General features: G+C 43.0%; 3 protein-coding genes across 4 annotated transcripts; all 3 read left to right on the top strand.

Moving 5' to 3' along the window:
- Positions 1 to 23: 23 nt before the first annotated feature.
- Positions 24 to 3,327, top strand: LOC134189532 (transmembrane protein 184C-like). The gene is made up of 9 exons (XM_062657832.1): positions 24 to 331; positions 398 to 434; positions 845 to 1,047; positions 1,115 to 1,189; positions 1,341 to 1,434; positions 1,557 to 1,669; positions 1,746 to 1,776; positions 2,339 to 2,425; positions 2,699 to 3,327. The coding sequence occupies exons 1-9, from the start codon at positions 66 to 68 to the stop codon at positions 3,215 to 3,217; spliced, it is 1,425 nt and encodes a 474-aa protein (XP_062513816.1). The 5' UTR covers positions 24 to 65; the 3' UTR covers positions 3,218 to 3,327.
- Positions 3,328 to 3,978: 651 nt separating this feature from the next.
- LOC134189531 (UDP-N-acetylglucosamine--peptide N-acetylglucosaminyltransferase 110 kDa subunit-like) lies at positions 3,979 to 11,973 on the top strand. Of its 2 annotated transcripts, XM_062657830.1 has the most exons (17): positions 3,979 to 4,103; positions 4,171 to 4,324; positions 4,646 to 4,889; positions 4,988 to 5,056; positions 5,953 to 6,069; positions 6,495 to 6,574; positions 6,780 to 6,869; positions 6,933 to 7,038; positions 7,139 to 7,279; positions 8,577 to 8,933; positions 9,217 to 9,396; positions 9,455 to 9,613; positions 9,667 to 9,753; positions 9,811 to 9,936; positions 10,348 to 11,035; positions 11,449 to 11,617; positions 11,703 to 11,973. In XM_062657830.1, the coding sequence occupies exons 1-17, from the start codon at positions 4,046 to 4,048 to the stop codon at positions 11,851 to 11,853; spliced, it is 2,976 nt and encodes a 991-aa protein (XP_062513814.1). In that variant the 5' UTR covers positions 3,979 to 4,045; the 3' UTR covers positions 11,854 to 11,973. The 2 variants fall into 2 exon arrangements, with proteins under 2 accessions (XP_062513814.1, XP_062513815.1); XM_062657831.1 differs by lacking the exons at positions 3,979 to 4,103; positions 4,171 to 4,324; positions 4,646 to 4,889; positions 4,988 to 5,056 and adding an exon at positions 5,068 to 5,547.
- An 873-nt stretch (positions 11,974 to 12,846) lies between these two features.
- Positions 12,847 to 16,655, top strand: LOC134190414 (malignant fibrous histiocytoma-amplified sequence 1 homolog). The gene is made up of 3 exons (XM_062658867.1): positions 12,847 to 13,579; positions 15,570 to 15,944; positions 16,000 to 16,655. The coding sequence occupies exons 1-3, from the start codon at positions 13,003 to 13,005 to the stop codon at positions 16,653 to 16,655; spliced, it is 1,608 nt and encodes a 535-aa protein (XP_062514851.1). The 5' UTR covers positions 12,847 to 13,002.

Raw genomic sequence — 16,655 nt, 5'->3', positions numbered from 1 at the left:
GCGAAAAATGTGTAACATCCCGGATGTAGACCTTACACCACTTCGTCGTTTTGTCAGTATGAGTGATGTCTTGTTTTCGCTATTGTCGTGGAGGGCGATGGAGGATTGTCTTCGGACCGATTGCAGTTGTGTTGTATTGTCTCATCGTAGCTGTCGTCATCCCATTGGCTGCCGTGGAGATGGCTGCGCGGGAAAAGCAAATTCTCTCACGAAGGATCGGGTGGTTTACAGCCGGTTTGCTCGTCGTTTTCACTTTGCCGATTAGTCTGTGGGACATTGGGTTTCATCTCTATCATTACACTTATCCTCCTTTACAACGACATATTATCAGGTTGACAGGAAGAGAAGATTGGGTGTGTTGGCATGGTGACTGATGGCAGATGCTGCTGTGTTGTAGGATACTGTGGATGGTACCTGTTTATTCGATATGCTCAGTATGTGGTGAATTATGGCTGAGAGATAGAGAGATGGACAGACGAGCAGACATCCATATATACTTACATGCATTGCACACACACACACACACACACACACACACACACACACACACACCACACACCACACACACACACACAGTGACACACACACACACACACACACACACACACACACACATACACACACACAGACACAAACGAGTAGTGCTACAGTCACAATTACACATAGAGGCAGACGTTCAGACAGATGGACATACATACATACAGACAAAAATACATAGAAGATACAGACAAACAAACAGACAGAAACTTTGTCACAGATGGCTAGGCAAACAGACAGACAGATACACAGATTGACAGACATTTATGATGAGTAACCTCCGACTGACTGTCTTTCCGTTTCATAGTGGATTGGACTTCGTGCCGATGCCACGCGTGTTTACATGGAGAGTCTCATTTCTCTCTACGAGGCATTTGTCGTGTACAGTTTCATGCACTACCTGACATCATACCTTGCAATGGAATACGACATAGTGGCCGTACTGGAGAGGAGACCTCAGACGTATCACATGAAACCGTTTTGTTGCCTTCAAGTATGGTTGAAAGGAAAGTACGTTTGTTGTCGATGGAAGTCTTTAGGAGTTTGTTGATATCAATTTTAGATTTTAATATTTTAGGCAATTTTGGAAGTTGTGCAGGTTTGGTGTTTATCAGTACACTGCTCTCAATCTTCTTGTCACTATTATTGCATTGTGAGTGAACTTGTGTTTGGTTGTTGGTTTGTCTACGTGTTGGTTGATTGTGTGTGTGTGTGTGTGTGTGTGTGTGTGTGTGTGTGTGTGTGTGTGTGTGTGTGTTACAACTAAATGGTCATGATAATATTCATAATGTTGTTGCTGGCAGGGCATGTGAATTTGCGGGCAAATACGAAGATGGCAAATTCTCAGGATCCAACCCGTGGCTCTATCTCTGCATCACAACCAACTTATCACAGATTGTAAGGCGGTATTTGACTTCTAACCTTATTGTCTGTCAGTCAAAGTGTGTGTGTGTGTGTGTGTGTGTGTGTGTGTGTGTGTGTGTGTGTGTGTGTGTGTGTCACTGTGTGTGTGTGTTTAGTGGGCAATGTATTGCCTCATTCTCTTCTATCAAGCAACAAAGAAAGAGCTGGAGCCAATCAGTCCATTTATGAAGTTCCTTTGTATAAAGGCAGTTGTTTTCTTCTCATTCTGGTAACGTTTCTTTTTTTTGTGTGTGTATCACATCTAATGATCTTGTACATCATGTGATGCTTTTTTGTGATTGCAGGCAGCGTGTTTTTCTTGATGTTTTGCAAGCTGTAAGTTGTAGACGATGAGATAGAGATAGTATGGAAATAGACGGAACCAGAACAGACAGACAGACAAATAGAGAGATGGACAGACAGACAAAACAGACAGACAGACAAATAGAGACATGGACAGACAGACAGACAAACAGACAGACAAATAGAGAGATGGACAGACAGACAAAACAGACAGACAGACAAATAGAGACATGGACAGACAGACAGACAGACAAAACAGACAGACAGAGAGACAGACATGTAGACAGATAGACGATGGACAGACAGACAAAACAGCCAGACATATGGACAGACAGACTGACAACTACACAGAAAGGTGGACGGACAGACAGACAGACTCACAGATTGACAGATGAATAGCAAACAGACGGATGGATGAGTGCGAGACAAACAGGAAGGCAAACAGTCTGACAATTGCGACAACATTCTACCTGTAGTAGTATTTGTGCCATTCTTGTTATTTGACAACATAGAGTAGGACAACAGAAAGTAGGACAACTGAGCTCTAGATGTTGTTGTGGGTTGTTGGGTTTATGTGTGCTGCTTTGTTCAACAGGCTGGAGCTTTAAAGGCTATTAATCCGGACAAGAATTTAACATGCGGAGCAGACTCCAACTGTGGCTGGAATGCACATCAGATACAGGTAGACAAGTTGTGTAAACAACACACACACACACACACACACACACACACACACACACACACACACACACACACACACACACACACACATACACACTCATGCAGTTGCAACAACAACAACTTGGTTGCTACACGAACGCTGATGAATGACTGGCTGTAAATCATCAAAAATGGATCAAACACAAGTATCAGTGATGACCTTGAATTACCAAATGCATGAGCACGCAGAATGCAGTCTAATCCTAGGGTTAGCAAGTCTTGTATATTTGTGTAGGAACTTATTATTTGTATTGAGATGTTCTTTGCCGCCATCGCCCATCATTTTGCCTTTTCCTATAAACCATTTGTAGACCAGGCTGCGTCTCGTCCGTCACTTTGTAAATCATTCTGGCTCATGTTTGACGTCAGAGACGTTCATCAAGAGACACTAGAGCATGCAGAAGACACGAAAATCAGACTAATGGAATATTCAAAAAAAATTCGAGGTTACACATTGCCACAAAATCAAGGTGACACAGAATCCGTTCCTTTGTTAGAGATGAGCACGGGAAGAGGCAAGGAAGGTGGCGACTTGAGGCATACAAGTTCACACCCGGTTGATATTAATAGATCTCCTACTTCTCAATCTGGAAATGATGGGAGAAGAAGTGATGGTGATGGTATGAGTTCTTTACGAGATTGTTTTGTGCGAGACTCATATCGCGAAGCACCGACAGTTGTTAGTGTGAAAGATGCAGTTCAAGGCAGAATAAGTGTGAGACAAGATGGCGATATCGATGACACGACATTGTGACGTCAGAGATGATTATGTTGTGTAGTTATTTGTGTAGTTTCTAGATATCAATGAGTTTAGTCACTTATGCTTTATGATTAGTCTATAGATTCTGAAATATTGAATTTGAATTTGTGTTTAATTAATGAATGGCAGCAAAGTATGTAGGTATGTGGTCACGTGATTTATATTTTAATGCATGAGTTGCATAAATTAATATATATTTTGTATATTTTATGTATTTGTATAGTTTGTATATTTTATATATTTTATAATAAATAGAAATAAATAAATAATAAATAAATAAATAATATTAAATATAAAATAATAAATAAAAATAAATAATAAATAAAAATATTCTGGGATCTACTCGGATCCTTCGTAAAGTCATGTCTTCTTTCTAGACAGCCGTGATGGTCTAAGTACTTCTGAAGCAGGGTTTGCTTCCGGTACTTGTAATAGACTTTACAAACCAGACTGATCTGGTTGAGCACGACAATAATAATAAATAAACAATAAATAAAAATAAGTTTGACAATTACAGTAGTAGGACAAGATAAGTATATGCTGTCGCTAACAAAGTTTTAGTTGCATACCATCCACCAGTAATTCTTTGTAAAGTATCAAAAATTATATTATTACAACGGTCTGGTATCCGAGTCGTTAGCTTAACGCGCTTTACTGCAATTAAGTTATCACGTAATTTCTTCAGCCAATGAGAGCATGTCAAACCGTGTTAGATTGCACAGCACGTGATGCGTCTTCACCAATCACATCGAATCGACGTCACTGCATGCCTTTACGTGAACCAGAGCAGAACACCACGCCGATTGCCAACTGCATGGCACGATGAACGTCTCGGAGAGGGTCACACTCGAATTCGGCGACTACTCGAAACAGCACAGAGGTAAATACAGGTCACAATCGTAGTGCGCGTGCGTGAATGGGTCCTAACACTGACTTACTCTTGTCAGCAACGCTCGCTGAATTGGCTCACCATGAATACCAAAAGGGCAGCTATGACAGAGCCGAGCAACTGAGTATGGAGCTGTGGCGGCATGACCCGGATAACACCGGCTGCCTTCTTCTTCTGTCATCGATTCACTTTCAATGCCGACGACTCGACAAGTGAGCGGGCAAAAAAGCGAAAGCGCTGGCGCGAATAACGAGTTTGAGTGAATTTGTAGAAAGCGTGCGGTTTGAGATACACACACACTCACCCATCGACATTATTCACTCACACTCACAAGATTCAGTGTCACTTTGCCTCTCAATGAGCGCCTAATTAGCGTCCATATCGTAGATATATCAACTGAAAAGCATGTCAATGTGCGTCCCGAGCGTTTCTCTCTTTCTCTAGGCATTCATAGGGCTGGCGCCGCATTCCTTTCATAGAGGGTGTCGCGTCGGTGTCGCTTCGGTGTCGCGTCATTTCCCTCTTTCTTTCAGATCCGCCCATTTCTCGAAACTCGCCATCAAGGCCAATCCACTTCTCGCCGAGGCCTATTCGAACTTGGGTAACGTGTACAAGGAGCGCGGACAACTACAACAGGCGCTAGAAAGCTACAGACACGCTGTCCAGCTGAAGCCCGATTTCATTGATGGCTATGTCAACCTGGCGGCCGCGCTCGTCGCCGCTGCTGACCTGGAGGGCGCCGTTCAGGCGTACGTGACCGCGCTGCATTTCAATCCGGTGAGTTCGGCGCACCTGTCGTCTCATTTACTTCGTTTCCGCGACGCTGATGAAATGCTAATTTGTTTTGGCTGCCTGCGGCGGCGGCTGTGCGACAGGATTTGTACTACGTGAGGAGCGATCTTGGCAACCTGTTGAAGGCGCTCGGACGACTAGAAGAAGCCAAGGTACAATAGTAGTCTGCAAGGCGGTTGAGGAGGCGGGACTGCGGGATGTGTAATCCGGGTATGATCGAATTTGGCGGGGAATCTGGAGGTCCCGGATTTAAAAGTGTATAAATTAATATTAAACTGTACAGTGAAAGTGAGCAGAAATTAAGCATTGCTGGCAAAGAAGTAACAAATGGATTGATTTATATGAAGTAATTGTTACTAAAATGGGCAATTCAGGGGTAACCGTACACTAGGGGGTAATTCAGGGGTGTATATAAGTTGAATGTATTTCTGTCACAGGGTGCCTTCGATTACTGTAACTAATGGGTGACGTCGGGTCGGGTTATTGGCACTAGATGAGACCATTTCGTGCAACTAACAGAACGACTTTTTATTTGGTAATTACTAGACTAGCAGCTGCAGGTGGACCCGACCCCGTGCGGTGGACTCAAGATCTGATAACGTCTCGAACCTTTCCTGGGACGTTCTCTGGTTGTTCGTTGGTTGTAAGTCGCAAATCGTAGATGCATGTGATGCTGTTGTATGCATAACGAGGGTCTATGGGTGGGTAGCCAATCAGAACACTGAGATCGAGGAAAAATTATCGTAAAATTCAAACGTACTAAAACCGGGTTGAACTCTGTGTGAGGCACGTTTTGGGGCCTTTGGGAAAGTAACGGGTCGGGTGGGAGTGTCCTTATGGGGGTACGGTAGGGAGGTATGGGTGGGTGGGTGGGGAAGGTAAGAAGGGCGGGTGGAGAAAATGTGCCTCGACAGAGTTATGGGTGCTAATGTTTATCTGCTGCTTATATCGTTGTGAACCTCGAAACTCGGCTATCTGATCAGCTACTTGGCCATTGGTCCTCACGTCGAGACACGTGACTTATGTTTGTGTCTGTTGCGTCGTGCAGGCTTGCTATCTCAAAGCGATTGAGACGCAGCCAAATTTTGCTGTCGCTTGGAGCAACTTGGGATGCGTGTTCAACGCGCAGGGAGAGATATGGCTTGCCATACATCATTTTGAGAAGGTTTGTGGTGTTAGGATGACGGATTGGTGGATTGTTTTATGTTTATTTAGTTTGTCTCTTCTTGTAGTTGTTGGCTGGTTGGTCTGTCTATGTGTTTGTCCATCTGTCTTTTATTTGTTTGTCTGCCCGTCTGTCCACCATGTGTTTGTCCATCTGTTTCTGTATTTGTTTGTCTGTCTGTTTGTGTGACTGTTTCGTTTGTCTATCTGTCTGTGCATGTGTTTGTCCATCTGTTTTGTATTTGTCTGTCTGTTTGACTGTTTCGTCTGTCTGTTTGTTTGTCCATCGTCTTTCTGTCGGTTTGCCTGACATTTCGTTTGTCTGTTTGTCTGTCTATCCATTTGTTTGTCTGTCTGTTTATTTGTTTGTCTTTATTTGTGTGGCTGGCTGTTGCAGTTGTTTGTAGCATTAGCTTCTGTGTGCAGGCTGTGCAGTTCGATCCAACGTTTTTGGACGCCTACATCAACCTTGGAAATGTCTTGAAAGAGGCAAGAATATTTGACAGGCAAGTCACAAGCTCACTCGACTAGCATCTTGTGCTCTTCATCCATTCTGTCTGTCTGTCTCATGCATCTGTCTGTCTCTTTGTCTGTCCATCTGGCTGTCTCTCTATCTGTCCATCTTTTAGGTTGGTTGATTGCTTTCCTGGTGACATTGACGAATGTTGGTTTTTTCATAATTCCAAATATGACTTTCTACTTTTTCTGTAGAGCTGTAGCTGCGTACCTTCGAGCTCTCAATCTCAGTCCATCAAATCCAATCGTTCACGGCAACTTGGCTTGTGTTTATTACGAGCAAGGGTATGATCTGTGACTCTCGTGTCTGTTTAGTGCAGCAGAGGTGTGAGTGTCTTTGTATGGTAGATTGATTGATCTTGCAGTGGACACATACCGCAGGGCTATTGAGCTACAGCCTCACTTTCCTGACGCGTATTGTAATCTAGCAAATGCTCTCAAAGAGAAAGGAAGGGTGAGACGCACGTGTGTGTGTGTGTGTGTGTGTGTGTGTGTGTGTGTGTGTGTGTGTGTGTGTGTGTGTGTGTGTGTGTGAGTATGGGGTTGTTCTTTAGGTCCATGAGGCAGAGCAATGCTACAACACGGCACTAACGATGTGTCCAACTCACGCAGACTCTCTCAACAACTTAGCAAACATCAAACGAGAACAGGGAAAGATTGAGGAGGCAACAAAACTATATGTGAAAGCATTAGAGGTAAGAGCATTCTGTCTTACTGTATGTATGTATGTATGTATGTATGTCCATGTGCCTGTTTGTCTGTCTGGTCATCTGTCTGTTTATTGTCTGTCCATCTGTCTCTTGTTTATCTGTCTGTCTGTTTATTTCTGTCCATCTGTCTGTCTATTGTTTGTCCATCTGGCTATTGTTTGTCTCTTTATTTCTGTCCATCTGTCTGTCTATTGTCTGTCCATCTGTCTATCCATCTGTCTGTCTATTGTCTGTCCATCTGTCTGTCCATCTATCTGTCTATTGTCTGTTTATTGTCTGTCCATCTGTCTGTTTATTGTCTGTCCATCTATCTGTTGTCTGTCTATAGTCTGTCCATCTGTCTGTTGTCTGTCCATCTGTCTGTCTATAGTCTATCCATCTGTCTGTCTATAGTCTGTCCATCTATCTGTCTATTGTCTGTCCATCTGTCTATTGTCTGTCCATCTATCTGTTGTCTGTCCATCTGTCTGTCTATAGTCTGTCCATCTATCTGTCTATCGTTTGTTGTCTGTCCATCTAACTGTTGTCTGTCCATCTGTCTGTCTATAGTCTGTCCATCTGTCTGTCTATAGTCTGTCCATCTGTCTGTCTATAGTCTGTCCATCTGTCTGTCTATTGTCTGTCCATCTGTCTATTGTCTGTCCATCTATCTGTCTATCGTCTGTCCATCTGTCTGTTGTCTGCCCATCTGTCTGTCTATAGTCTGTCTGTTGTCTGCCCATCTGTCTGTCTATAGTCTGTTCATCTGTCTGTCTGTTGTCTGTCCAACTGTCTGTCTATAGTCTGTCCATCTGTCAGTCTATAGTTTGTCCATCTGTCTGTTGTCTGTCTGTTGTCTGTCCAACTGTCTGTCTATAGTCTGTCCATCTGTCTGTTGTCTGTCCATCTGTCAGTCTATAGTCTGTCCATCTGTCTATTGTCTGTCCAACTGTCTGTCTATAGTCTGTCCATCTGTCTGTTGTCTGTCCAACTATCTGTCTATTGTCTGTCCATCTGTATTGTCTGTCCATCTGTCTGTTGTCTGTCTATTGTCTGTCCATCTGTCTGTCTGTAGTCTGTCTATTGTCTGTCCATCTGTCTGTCTGTTGTCTGTCTATTGTCTGTCTGTCTGTTGTCTGTCCATCTGTCTGTCTATTGTCTGTTCATCTGTCTGTTGTCTGTCTATTGTCCGTCCATCTGTCTGTTGTCTGTCCATCTGTCTGTCTATTGTCTGTCCATCTGTCTGTCTATTGTCTGTCCATCCAATGTCGTACATGTATTTACTTACCTTATTCGTTCTTAGATATTTCCTGAATTTGCTGCTGCTCATTCCAACCTTGCCAGCATTCTTCAGCAGCAGGGCAAACTACAAGACGCTCTTGCTCACTACAAGGAAGCCATTAGAATCGCGCCCGCGTTTGCTGACGCCTACAGCAACATGGGAAACACACTGAAAGAGATGCAGGACATACAAGGAGCTCTCAAGTGTTACACACAAGCCATTCAGATCAACCCGGCTTTTGCTGACGCTCACAGCAACTTGGCATCTTTACATAAAGATTCAGGGAATGTTCCAGAGGCGATTGCGTCGTATAGGATGGCGTTGAAGTTGAAGCCGGAGTTTCCGGATGCGTATTGTAATCTCACACATTGTTTACAGGTGAGACAAAGATGGTGGATATTTACTGTATTAGAGGGATGCATATCACAATACATTAGACTATTGTAGTGGAGGGATGCATCTCACAATACACTAGACTATTGTATTGGAGGGATGCATCTCACAATACATTAGACTATTGTATTGGAGGGATGCATCTCACAATACACTAGACTATTGTATTGGAGGGATGCATCTCACAGTACGTTAGACTATTGTATTAGACGGATGCATCTCACAATACATTACCCGTCATCTCATATACGAATTCTTTTCTCATCAGATTATCTGTGATTGGACCGACTACGATGCTCGTATGAAGAAAATCGTTGCCATCGTCGCTGACCAACTGGAGAAAAACCGTCTCCCATCTGTTCATCCTCACCACAGCATGTTATATCCTTTATCACACGCCTTTAGGAAGGCGATAGCTGCAAAACACGGCAGTTGGTGTGTCGACAAAGTAAGACCCAAAAATGCATCTCATCACACGTCTCTCTCATACGAAATCATGCTTGAAGGTTCAAGTGCTTCACAAGGAGCCATACGAACACAGTCGAGATCTCACTGCGTCAGGAGGTCGTCTTCGTATCGGATACATTTCCTCCGATTTCGGAAATCATCCCACGTCTCACCTCATGCAAAGTGTGCCGTCGAGTCACAACGAATCGAAAGTCGAGGTACGAAGCATTGCACCCAGTGACCACACCCACACATCATTAATGTTTTATAGGTTTTTTGTTACGCTCTTTCTCCTGATGACGGGACGGCATTTAGAAAGAATATTGCGAAAGCAAAGCATTTGATTGATCTCTCACAGGTTGGGGAGTTAACCGGGTTCTTGTGTTGATATCATTTGGTGATGTGTTTGGGGTAGGTTGTCGACTGTGGGCAGGCAGCTGATCTTATTCACTCGCATGGCATTCACATTTTGGTGAATCTGAATGGATACACGAAGGGAGCAAGGAATGAGGTGTTTGCGCTGAGACCAGCTCCGATACAGGTATGCAGGCGCGCACACACACACACACACACACACACACACACACACACACACACATCCACCAATCTGTCTATCTATTTGTTTGTTCACCCACTTGGCTGTATGTCTGTCTGTTTGTGTCTGCCTGTTTGTTTGTTTGTCCATTTGCTTGTCTGTGTCTATATGTCTGTCCATTCGCTTGTCTGTGTGTATGTATGTATGTATGTATGTTTGTTTGTTTGTCTGTATGTATGTATGTCTGTTGTATGTCTGTCTGTCTGTATGTCTGTTTGTATGTCTATCTGTATGTCTGTCTGCCTGCCTGTTTGTTTATTTGTCTGTTCGTTTGCTTGTCTGTGTCTGTATGTATGTATGTATGTATGTATGTTTGTCTGTCTGTTTGTTTAATGAATATTCATGCTTGTGTTCTAGGTTATGTGGCTAGGATACCCGGGCACAAGCGGCGCCACATTCATGGACTACATCATCACCGACCGAGTAACAACTCCCTTCGAGTACCGCGACCACTTCAGCGAGAAACTCGCCTACATGCCCAACACCTTCTTTATCGGTGACCACGCCCACATGTTTCCCCACCTCCTACAAGAAGGAACCGGCGAAGACATCACAGAAGAACGAATAAAACAAATCACGCAATCGAACCCGCACTACACGCAAACCATACCAAACGACAGTGACGAACACTCAGCACCTCAAGTCGGTATCGTCCCCCCTGCGGCACCAAACGTCAACAAAGGATTGACAGTGAAGATGTCAGGGGGTGAGATATACCCACCCATTCTCCCCCTGACTCTCCGCGAACACTACGGGCTTCCGGACGACGCGATCATTTACTGTAACTTCAACCAGTTGTACAAAATTGATCCTGCGACGCTCGTCATGTGGCTCAACATCATCAAGCGTGTGCCAGGCAGCGTGCTGTGGCTGCTCAAGTTTCCCGTCACCGGCGAACCAAATATACTGAATGCGGCGGCGTCTGCGGGTCTCACATCCGGTCGTGTTGTGTTCTCGCCTGTCGCACCGAAGGAGGAGCACGTGAGACGAGGGAAAGTGGCGGATGTTTGTTTGGATACGCCACTTTGTAATGGGCACACGACAGGTTAGTAGGTCGTGCAGCTCTTTCGGTCTGTTGGTCTGTGCTTCGTCTGCCTGTCGGTGTGTTCGTTTGTTCGCTGTCTGTCTGTGTGTCTGTCTAATTTGTGTCCATCTAATATGTATGTGTGTATGTCTATTTGTTTGTGTTTGCATTTGTCTGTTTGGTAGTTTGTCGGCCATCTGTCTGTCTTATGTCTGTCTTATGTCTGTTCATCTGTCTGTCTATGTTTGTCCATCTGTCTGCCTTATGTTTGTCCATCTGTCTGTCTTGTGTTTGTCCATCTGTTTGTCTTGTGTTTGTCCATCTGTCTGTCTTGTGTTTGTCCATCTGTCTGTCTGTCCTGCTTGTCTGTCTGTCCTGCTTGTCTGTCTGTCTGTCACTAATGATTGTCATTGATCTAATGATTTACATGACAGGAATGGATGTATTATGGGCCGGTATTCCCATGCTAACTCTTCCTGGTGAAACACTCGCATCACGTGTAGCCGCCTCACAACTCATGACCCTCGGATTCCCAGAACTCGTTGCAAAGTCAAGACAAGAATACGAAGACACAGCAGTTCAACTGGGAAACGACCCAAAACGGTATGTTTCAAGTGTATTGTGAGATGCATCCCTCCAATACAATAATGTAATACTAGTATTGACCAACCCTTTCTCCACATTCCAGGTTGAAATCTTTGAAGGCAAAGATATGCCGTGCACGCGTCTCGTCTCCACTCTTCAATGTCGAGAGATACACACAAGACCTGGAGAGCGTCTTCTTCAAGATGTGGGACAGACACACAAACGGATTGGAACCCGACCATCTCGTCGACTGACACCACCATGTCAACTGACCTCATGGCTGCTGGCCAGATGTAGATACAGAGACACGACATAATCACATAATTGCTTTCTTTGTTACAATTTGGATGAGGATTTTATTATTGGTGACGTAAGTCAGATGAGATCCGTGTTTATCATGCACACTTACAAATGCCTCGTTCATGTCCTCCCGTCTTCCCATCATCTGTTGACTGCTTTCTTGAGTTTCTGTATCCATGTACCAACCCAAGGGTTTCAGTGTTCTCACCAGGCTGTGTGTGTTGCAATAGCACAATGTACACCAGCAATAGAGTGTGTCACTTGTTCAGCAATCTTCAGCCTTTACTTGTTGTTTCTTCCTTGTGGTGACGATAAGCTGCGTCTGATGGAAGTCGAGTGAGTGACTTCAGTGTTTTTTTTTATAAAGACGGATAAGAAGCTGCCACGTTGAACAGAGCAGTTAATCAAAATTAAATGTTGGTAACAACTGATGCCCTTGTGTGGGGCCTCACCTCTCGAAAATTGGGAATGACTGCCAATTCAACAATACCAGTCGACTGCACAACAAATATAAATCAGACAACTGTATAGTGAATTAATTAAGTTAAAGAAAGTCCAAACCTTTTTCGTGTTGTGAACACACGCGCGCTATGTAGTTCGCGTGACCACTATATCAGCATACGATTGGACAGTTGCCTAAACGTCACACATTCCCGGGCGTGTGCATGTTCATTGAAGCCGTCAAGTCGGAATTGTTTACAGCGAAGATCAACCAGCAAAACAATCTAGAATTAGATCTCCAATATGCGCGCTTGTGTTTGGATTTCCAGAACAAATTTGTATGACGAAGGTATTGAGAGTTCGTACAGTCAACATACTCTATTAGCCTCGACCTCCCAGACTCGTGTAGCGCCGATTCAACGATTTTGAATTAGCGCTACACGGGTCTGGGAGGTCGAGGCTAACACTGGACCCAAAATTATTGCCGAACTGAGGGAACTGGAAGAGATATATGGTTGCAAGTTTGTACGTGGATGAGGACGAACCATCAGGAGGTGTTGGTCTGCACGAGGTCCCTACTGTTGTTTGTGATCTTGCATGTCTGAAAGTTTTCTGTGTGGAGGGTAACACTCAATGCCATTGCTGTTTGATGAGCTAATGTCATGTCAACCGCCCAGTACTCTTGTGGTAGTGGAAATGTTGAGATGTGGTTTGATACAAGCGACTTTGCGACCTGCAACATTGTGAAACTGTGGAGATTGGATTTATCATTCAACGATCTGCAGTCTTTCGAAGATAACAACACAGGGACGATAGGAGAGTTAACAGTCTTGAATGATGTAGAAAAGCTGAATTTGTCATACAACAGAAATCTCCACACATTTACGTTAGCAGATCTCACCAAGTTGAAAGTGTTGGGTTTGAGTTTCTGTAACATACGGCAGCAACAAGTACAAATGAGTGGCCTCCATCATCTAGAGACACTGTATTTGTCATACAACAAACTAGGAGTATTTCCTACATTTGCATGTTTTCAGCGGATGAATTTACAAACATTGAAGTTACGATACTGTGATTTAGAAGAGATACAGTCAGAGTTGATGTTATTTAACATTTTCTATGAGCTGGATCTTATAGATAACAATAGATTATTGTGTCTTTCTAACAACATATGGAATGGACTGAACTTGGAGACATTGAATCTATTGGATTGTGGTATATCAAGTGTACCCAATACAGGTAAATAGTAGTATTACGTGTGAGTGTCATGACTAGAGAGATACGACTAATTACGTCATCCTAATATATATAAAGCTCAAATTGTCTGTCTGTTTGTCTGTCTGTCTGTCTGTCTGTGTGTGTGTGTGTTTGCAATATGCAGCCAAGTCTTTTGTCCATTCACAACCAAAACCAGCAAGTACACTCGGCATGTAAAGGGGAAGGTTTGCGTAAAAAATTCAAAAAATTATGCACAGGGTTCCCTCTAGAGGGGTAACCCCCCGCGTAAAATTTCTTGATGACACAAACGCTACACATTCCATTTCATTTGAACACACACCCACACCAGTCCTGTGTAGACTATACGTGCCATTGTTCTTTGCAAAGCTTCAAGCAATAGAATATTTCTTGCCGATTGCAGTGCTATACTCTTCTGGTGCTTTCGTTTCTCTCCAAATTCTGATCGCATTTGCACCAAATCCCACCTACCCATTTTCTGTACCAAGCGCTACACGGGGAGTGTGTTGATTTCTATCGAAAAAATTGCGAAGACCGAGATTCGAATTCATTCAGCATATCCGAGACCTCGCAACAAAGATTACACGTGACGTGTCCACACACGCTCAGACTGCGTCTTCAGTCAGAACACTACAGTATCTTGATTGTACAAAGGACTGAACATGTATGTATCTAGTATACAATCTTTCCTTAAACGACACTCATCATTACATTTTTGTTCATTTTCAAGCGCCAAACACATTGATTGCTTATCTCTATCAATCATGTCCAGTCTGTTTGTTACTAAACAGTATGATGTACTTGTAGTCAATGTGTATAAGCTTTAGTAGGTTGTTGATGTGTGAGACCTCTATGTATGATCGCACTCGTGCTCCTTAATTCTAAAGTTGGAGTGCATTCTGTAGCACTTTCCAGGTCATTAGGATGACTTATGTCTGAATCTGCAGCTCACGGTCAACTATAGTGTTATACCAGACCCTCTAGCTGTCGTGGCCGTGTCCAGTGTGTCACAACAACGTCAAATGACCTCAGGTCCTGGATTTTGATATCTACAACACGTAACATGAGAGAAGTCGTATAGTGTTGTTTCCGTGTTTGAACTATGTCCGGCTGATCTTCAAGAGCCATAAACGTACAACTTACTACATTCACGGATTGGAAAGCTAGCAATTCTTTTGGCTTTGAAACTAAGACAAGGTGGTTGCAAGCTTAATTGTTGTCAAGGAATGGTGTAAGACGTGCTGTAAGTATTAAGAGAAATTACACGAGATTATAATTTGAGAAGGAAAGCAAATCGTGACGGCTCCAAGTTGTCAGTGGTACAGTACTGAGTTCGTGACGAAACACACTGTTACTCACCATTTTGGATCTTTGGTAAGACTAGCCTCCCTACTATGTTCTACCTAATATGGGAAGTGTAGTGCTACTAAATCTGCTCATGGATTAGGATGGTTATATTTAACTAGTTCACATGTCATGGTAACCTATTATATTTACTAAAGTAGCACATGTAGCAGTATAGATGTGTCTATGTAATCTGAATTGTTGTCATTGTATGTGTGATTTAGAGTGACATCACTCTCCTTAATTAAACAATCTAGGAGGGTGATTTGTCACTCTTTTTCAATTTTCAAATGTGAAGTGTGTCTTCTCTCTCTTGTAACGTTTGCATGATGTTCTAACTAGCAATAGGTTTGGTGTGAAATGTCAAGTGATGTGGCCAGCATGTGTGTATTGAAACGTGTCATTTATTTGAGGAATTGATGATTGAATGAAATATGTTATTTGTTACTTGGTATTTGTTTCTACAAATGCACACACATACACACACACACACACACACACACACACACACACGCACATCCACACACATTCATGTCATTTGTTTGTTTCTTAATTAATCAAATTTGATCATTATTAACTTTGCTACATTTACATGTTTATTTCATCAAATTTTAATGTTTATAACAGTTTTTGTTATCTCTATTTGTAGAAGTCAAAATTAAGATAATTGACCTACGGCATACTTCTGTCACTCATCTTCCTAAGAAATTTGTCTTTAGTCCTAAACTTGAGTACTTGGATGTATATAGATGTCCACTAGTGTCTCCACCCATTGAAGTGTGTGAACGAGGCATGAGGTTTATAAGAGAATATTTGGATGAGCTGGAAAGGGAGGGTGGAGTACGACGTGGCAGAATAAAGATTCTAGTGATGGGAATTACAGAGGCAGGAAGAACAAGCCTCGTTGAAGCACTGGAGAGTGGTAACCCATTTCTGGCAGAACCCAATGAGAGAACTATAGGTGTGGAAGAAAAGGTGATGAAGCTGGATGATAAAATAGAATGCAAAGTCATCGACTGTGGTGGTCATAAGGTTTACTGCACAATGTTTTCATTGCAATATTGGAGATTTCCTGCAAGTTTTGTACGAGAGAAACAGCAGAGCTCGCGTTGCTATTGTGGTCAGTAAAGTTGATCTGATGGTCGACATGTCAAGACAAGAAATGATTAGAAAGTGGAATGAACATCTACACACTCATCTACGTCAATTCCTGGACATGAGACGAGTTCAGATCAAGAGAATGGCAGCGAACATTGCAGTCAGTGATTTTTGTGAAAGCAAATTCGTGTCAAAACGTCTTCAATTCTTTGAATCCCAACGAATAACTGTTGAAGAAAAGGCAATAGTAACAAGTGCAGCAACACACGAAGGAGTGGTCAGTCTAAATGATCGTTTAAGAGAATTGTGTGTAGATGAACGTTTACTGCCTTTACTGCGCACAGAGTTGCTATCATCATGTGTGACTGTAGAAGACAAGTTGGTTATACTACAACCTCACACATCTGTCCTCATTACAGATGTCTCTTATGCAACGCAAGTGTGTGTAGAGCACGGCCTGCAGCTGACAGAAGAAAGGTGTTTTGAGTTACTAATCTACCTGAACCAGGTTGGAAGCATTCTGTATTACTCGTACCAAAAGACTTTATCACAAGTTCTCTTTCCTCTTCTACCATTTGTAGTCAATGTATTGAAGGCTGCATGTTTTCAGACACAATCATCATCTTTTGGAGTATGA

This window comes from Corticium candelabrum, chromosome 14 (assembly GCF_963422355.1).
Source record: "Corticium candelabrum chromosome 14, ooCorCand1.1, whole genome shotgun sequence".
NCBI lineage: Eukaryota > Metazoa > Porifera > Homoscleromorpha > Homosclerophorida > Plakinidae > Corticium > Corticium candelabrum.
This window is presented reverse-complemented; position numbering and strand designations above follow the sequence as displayed.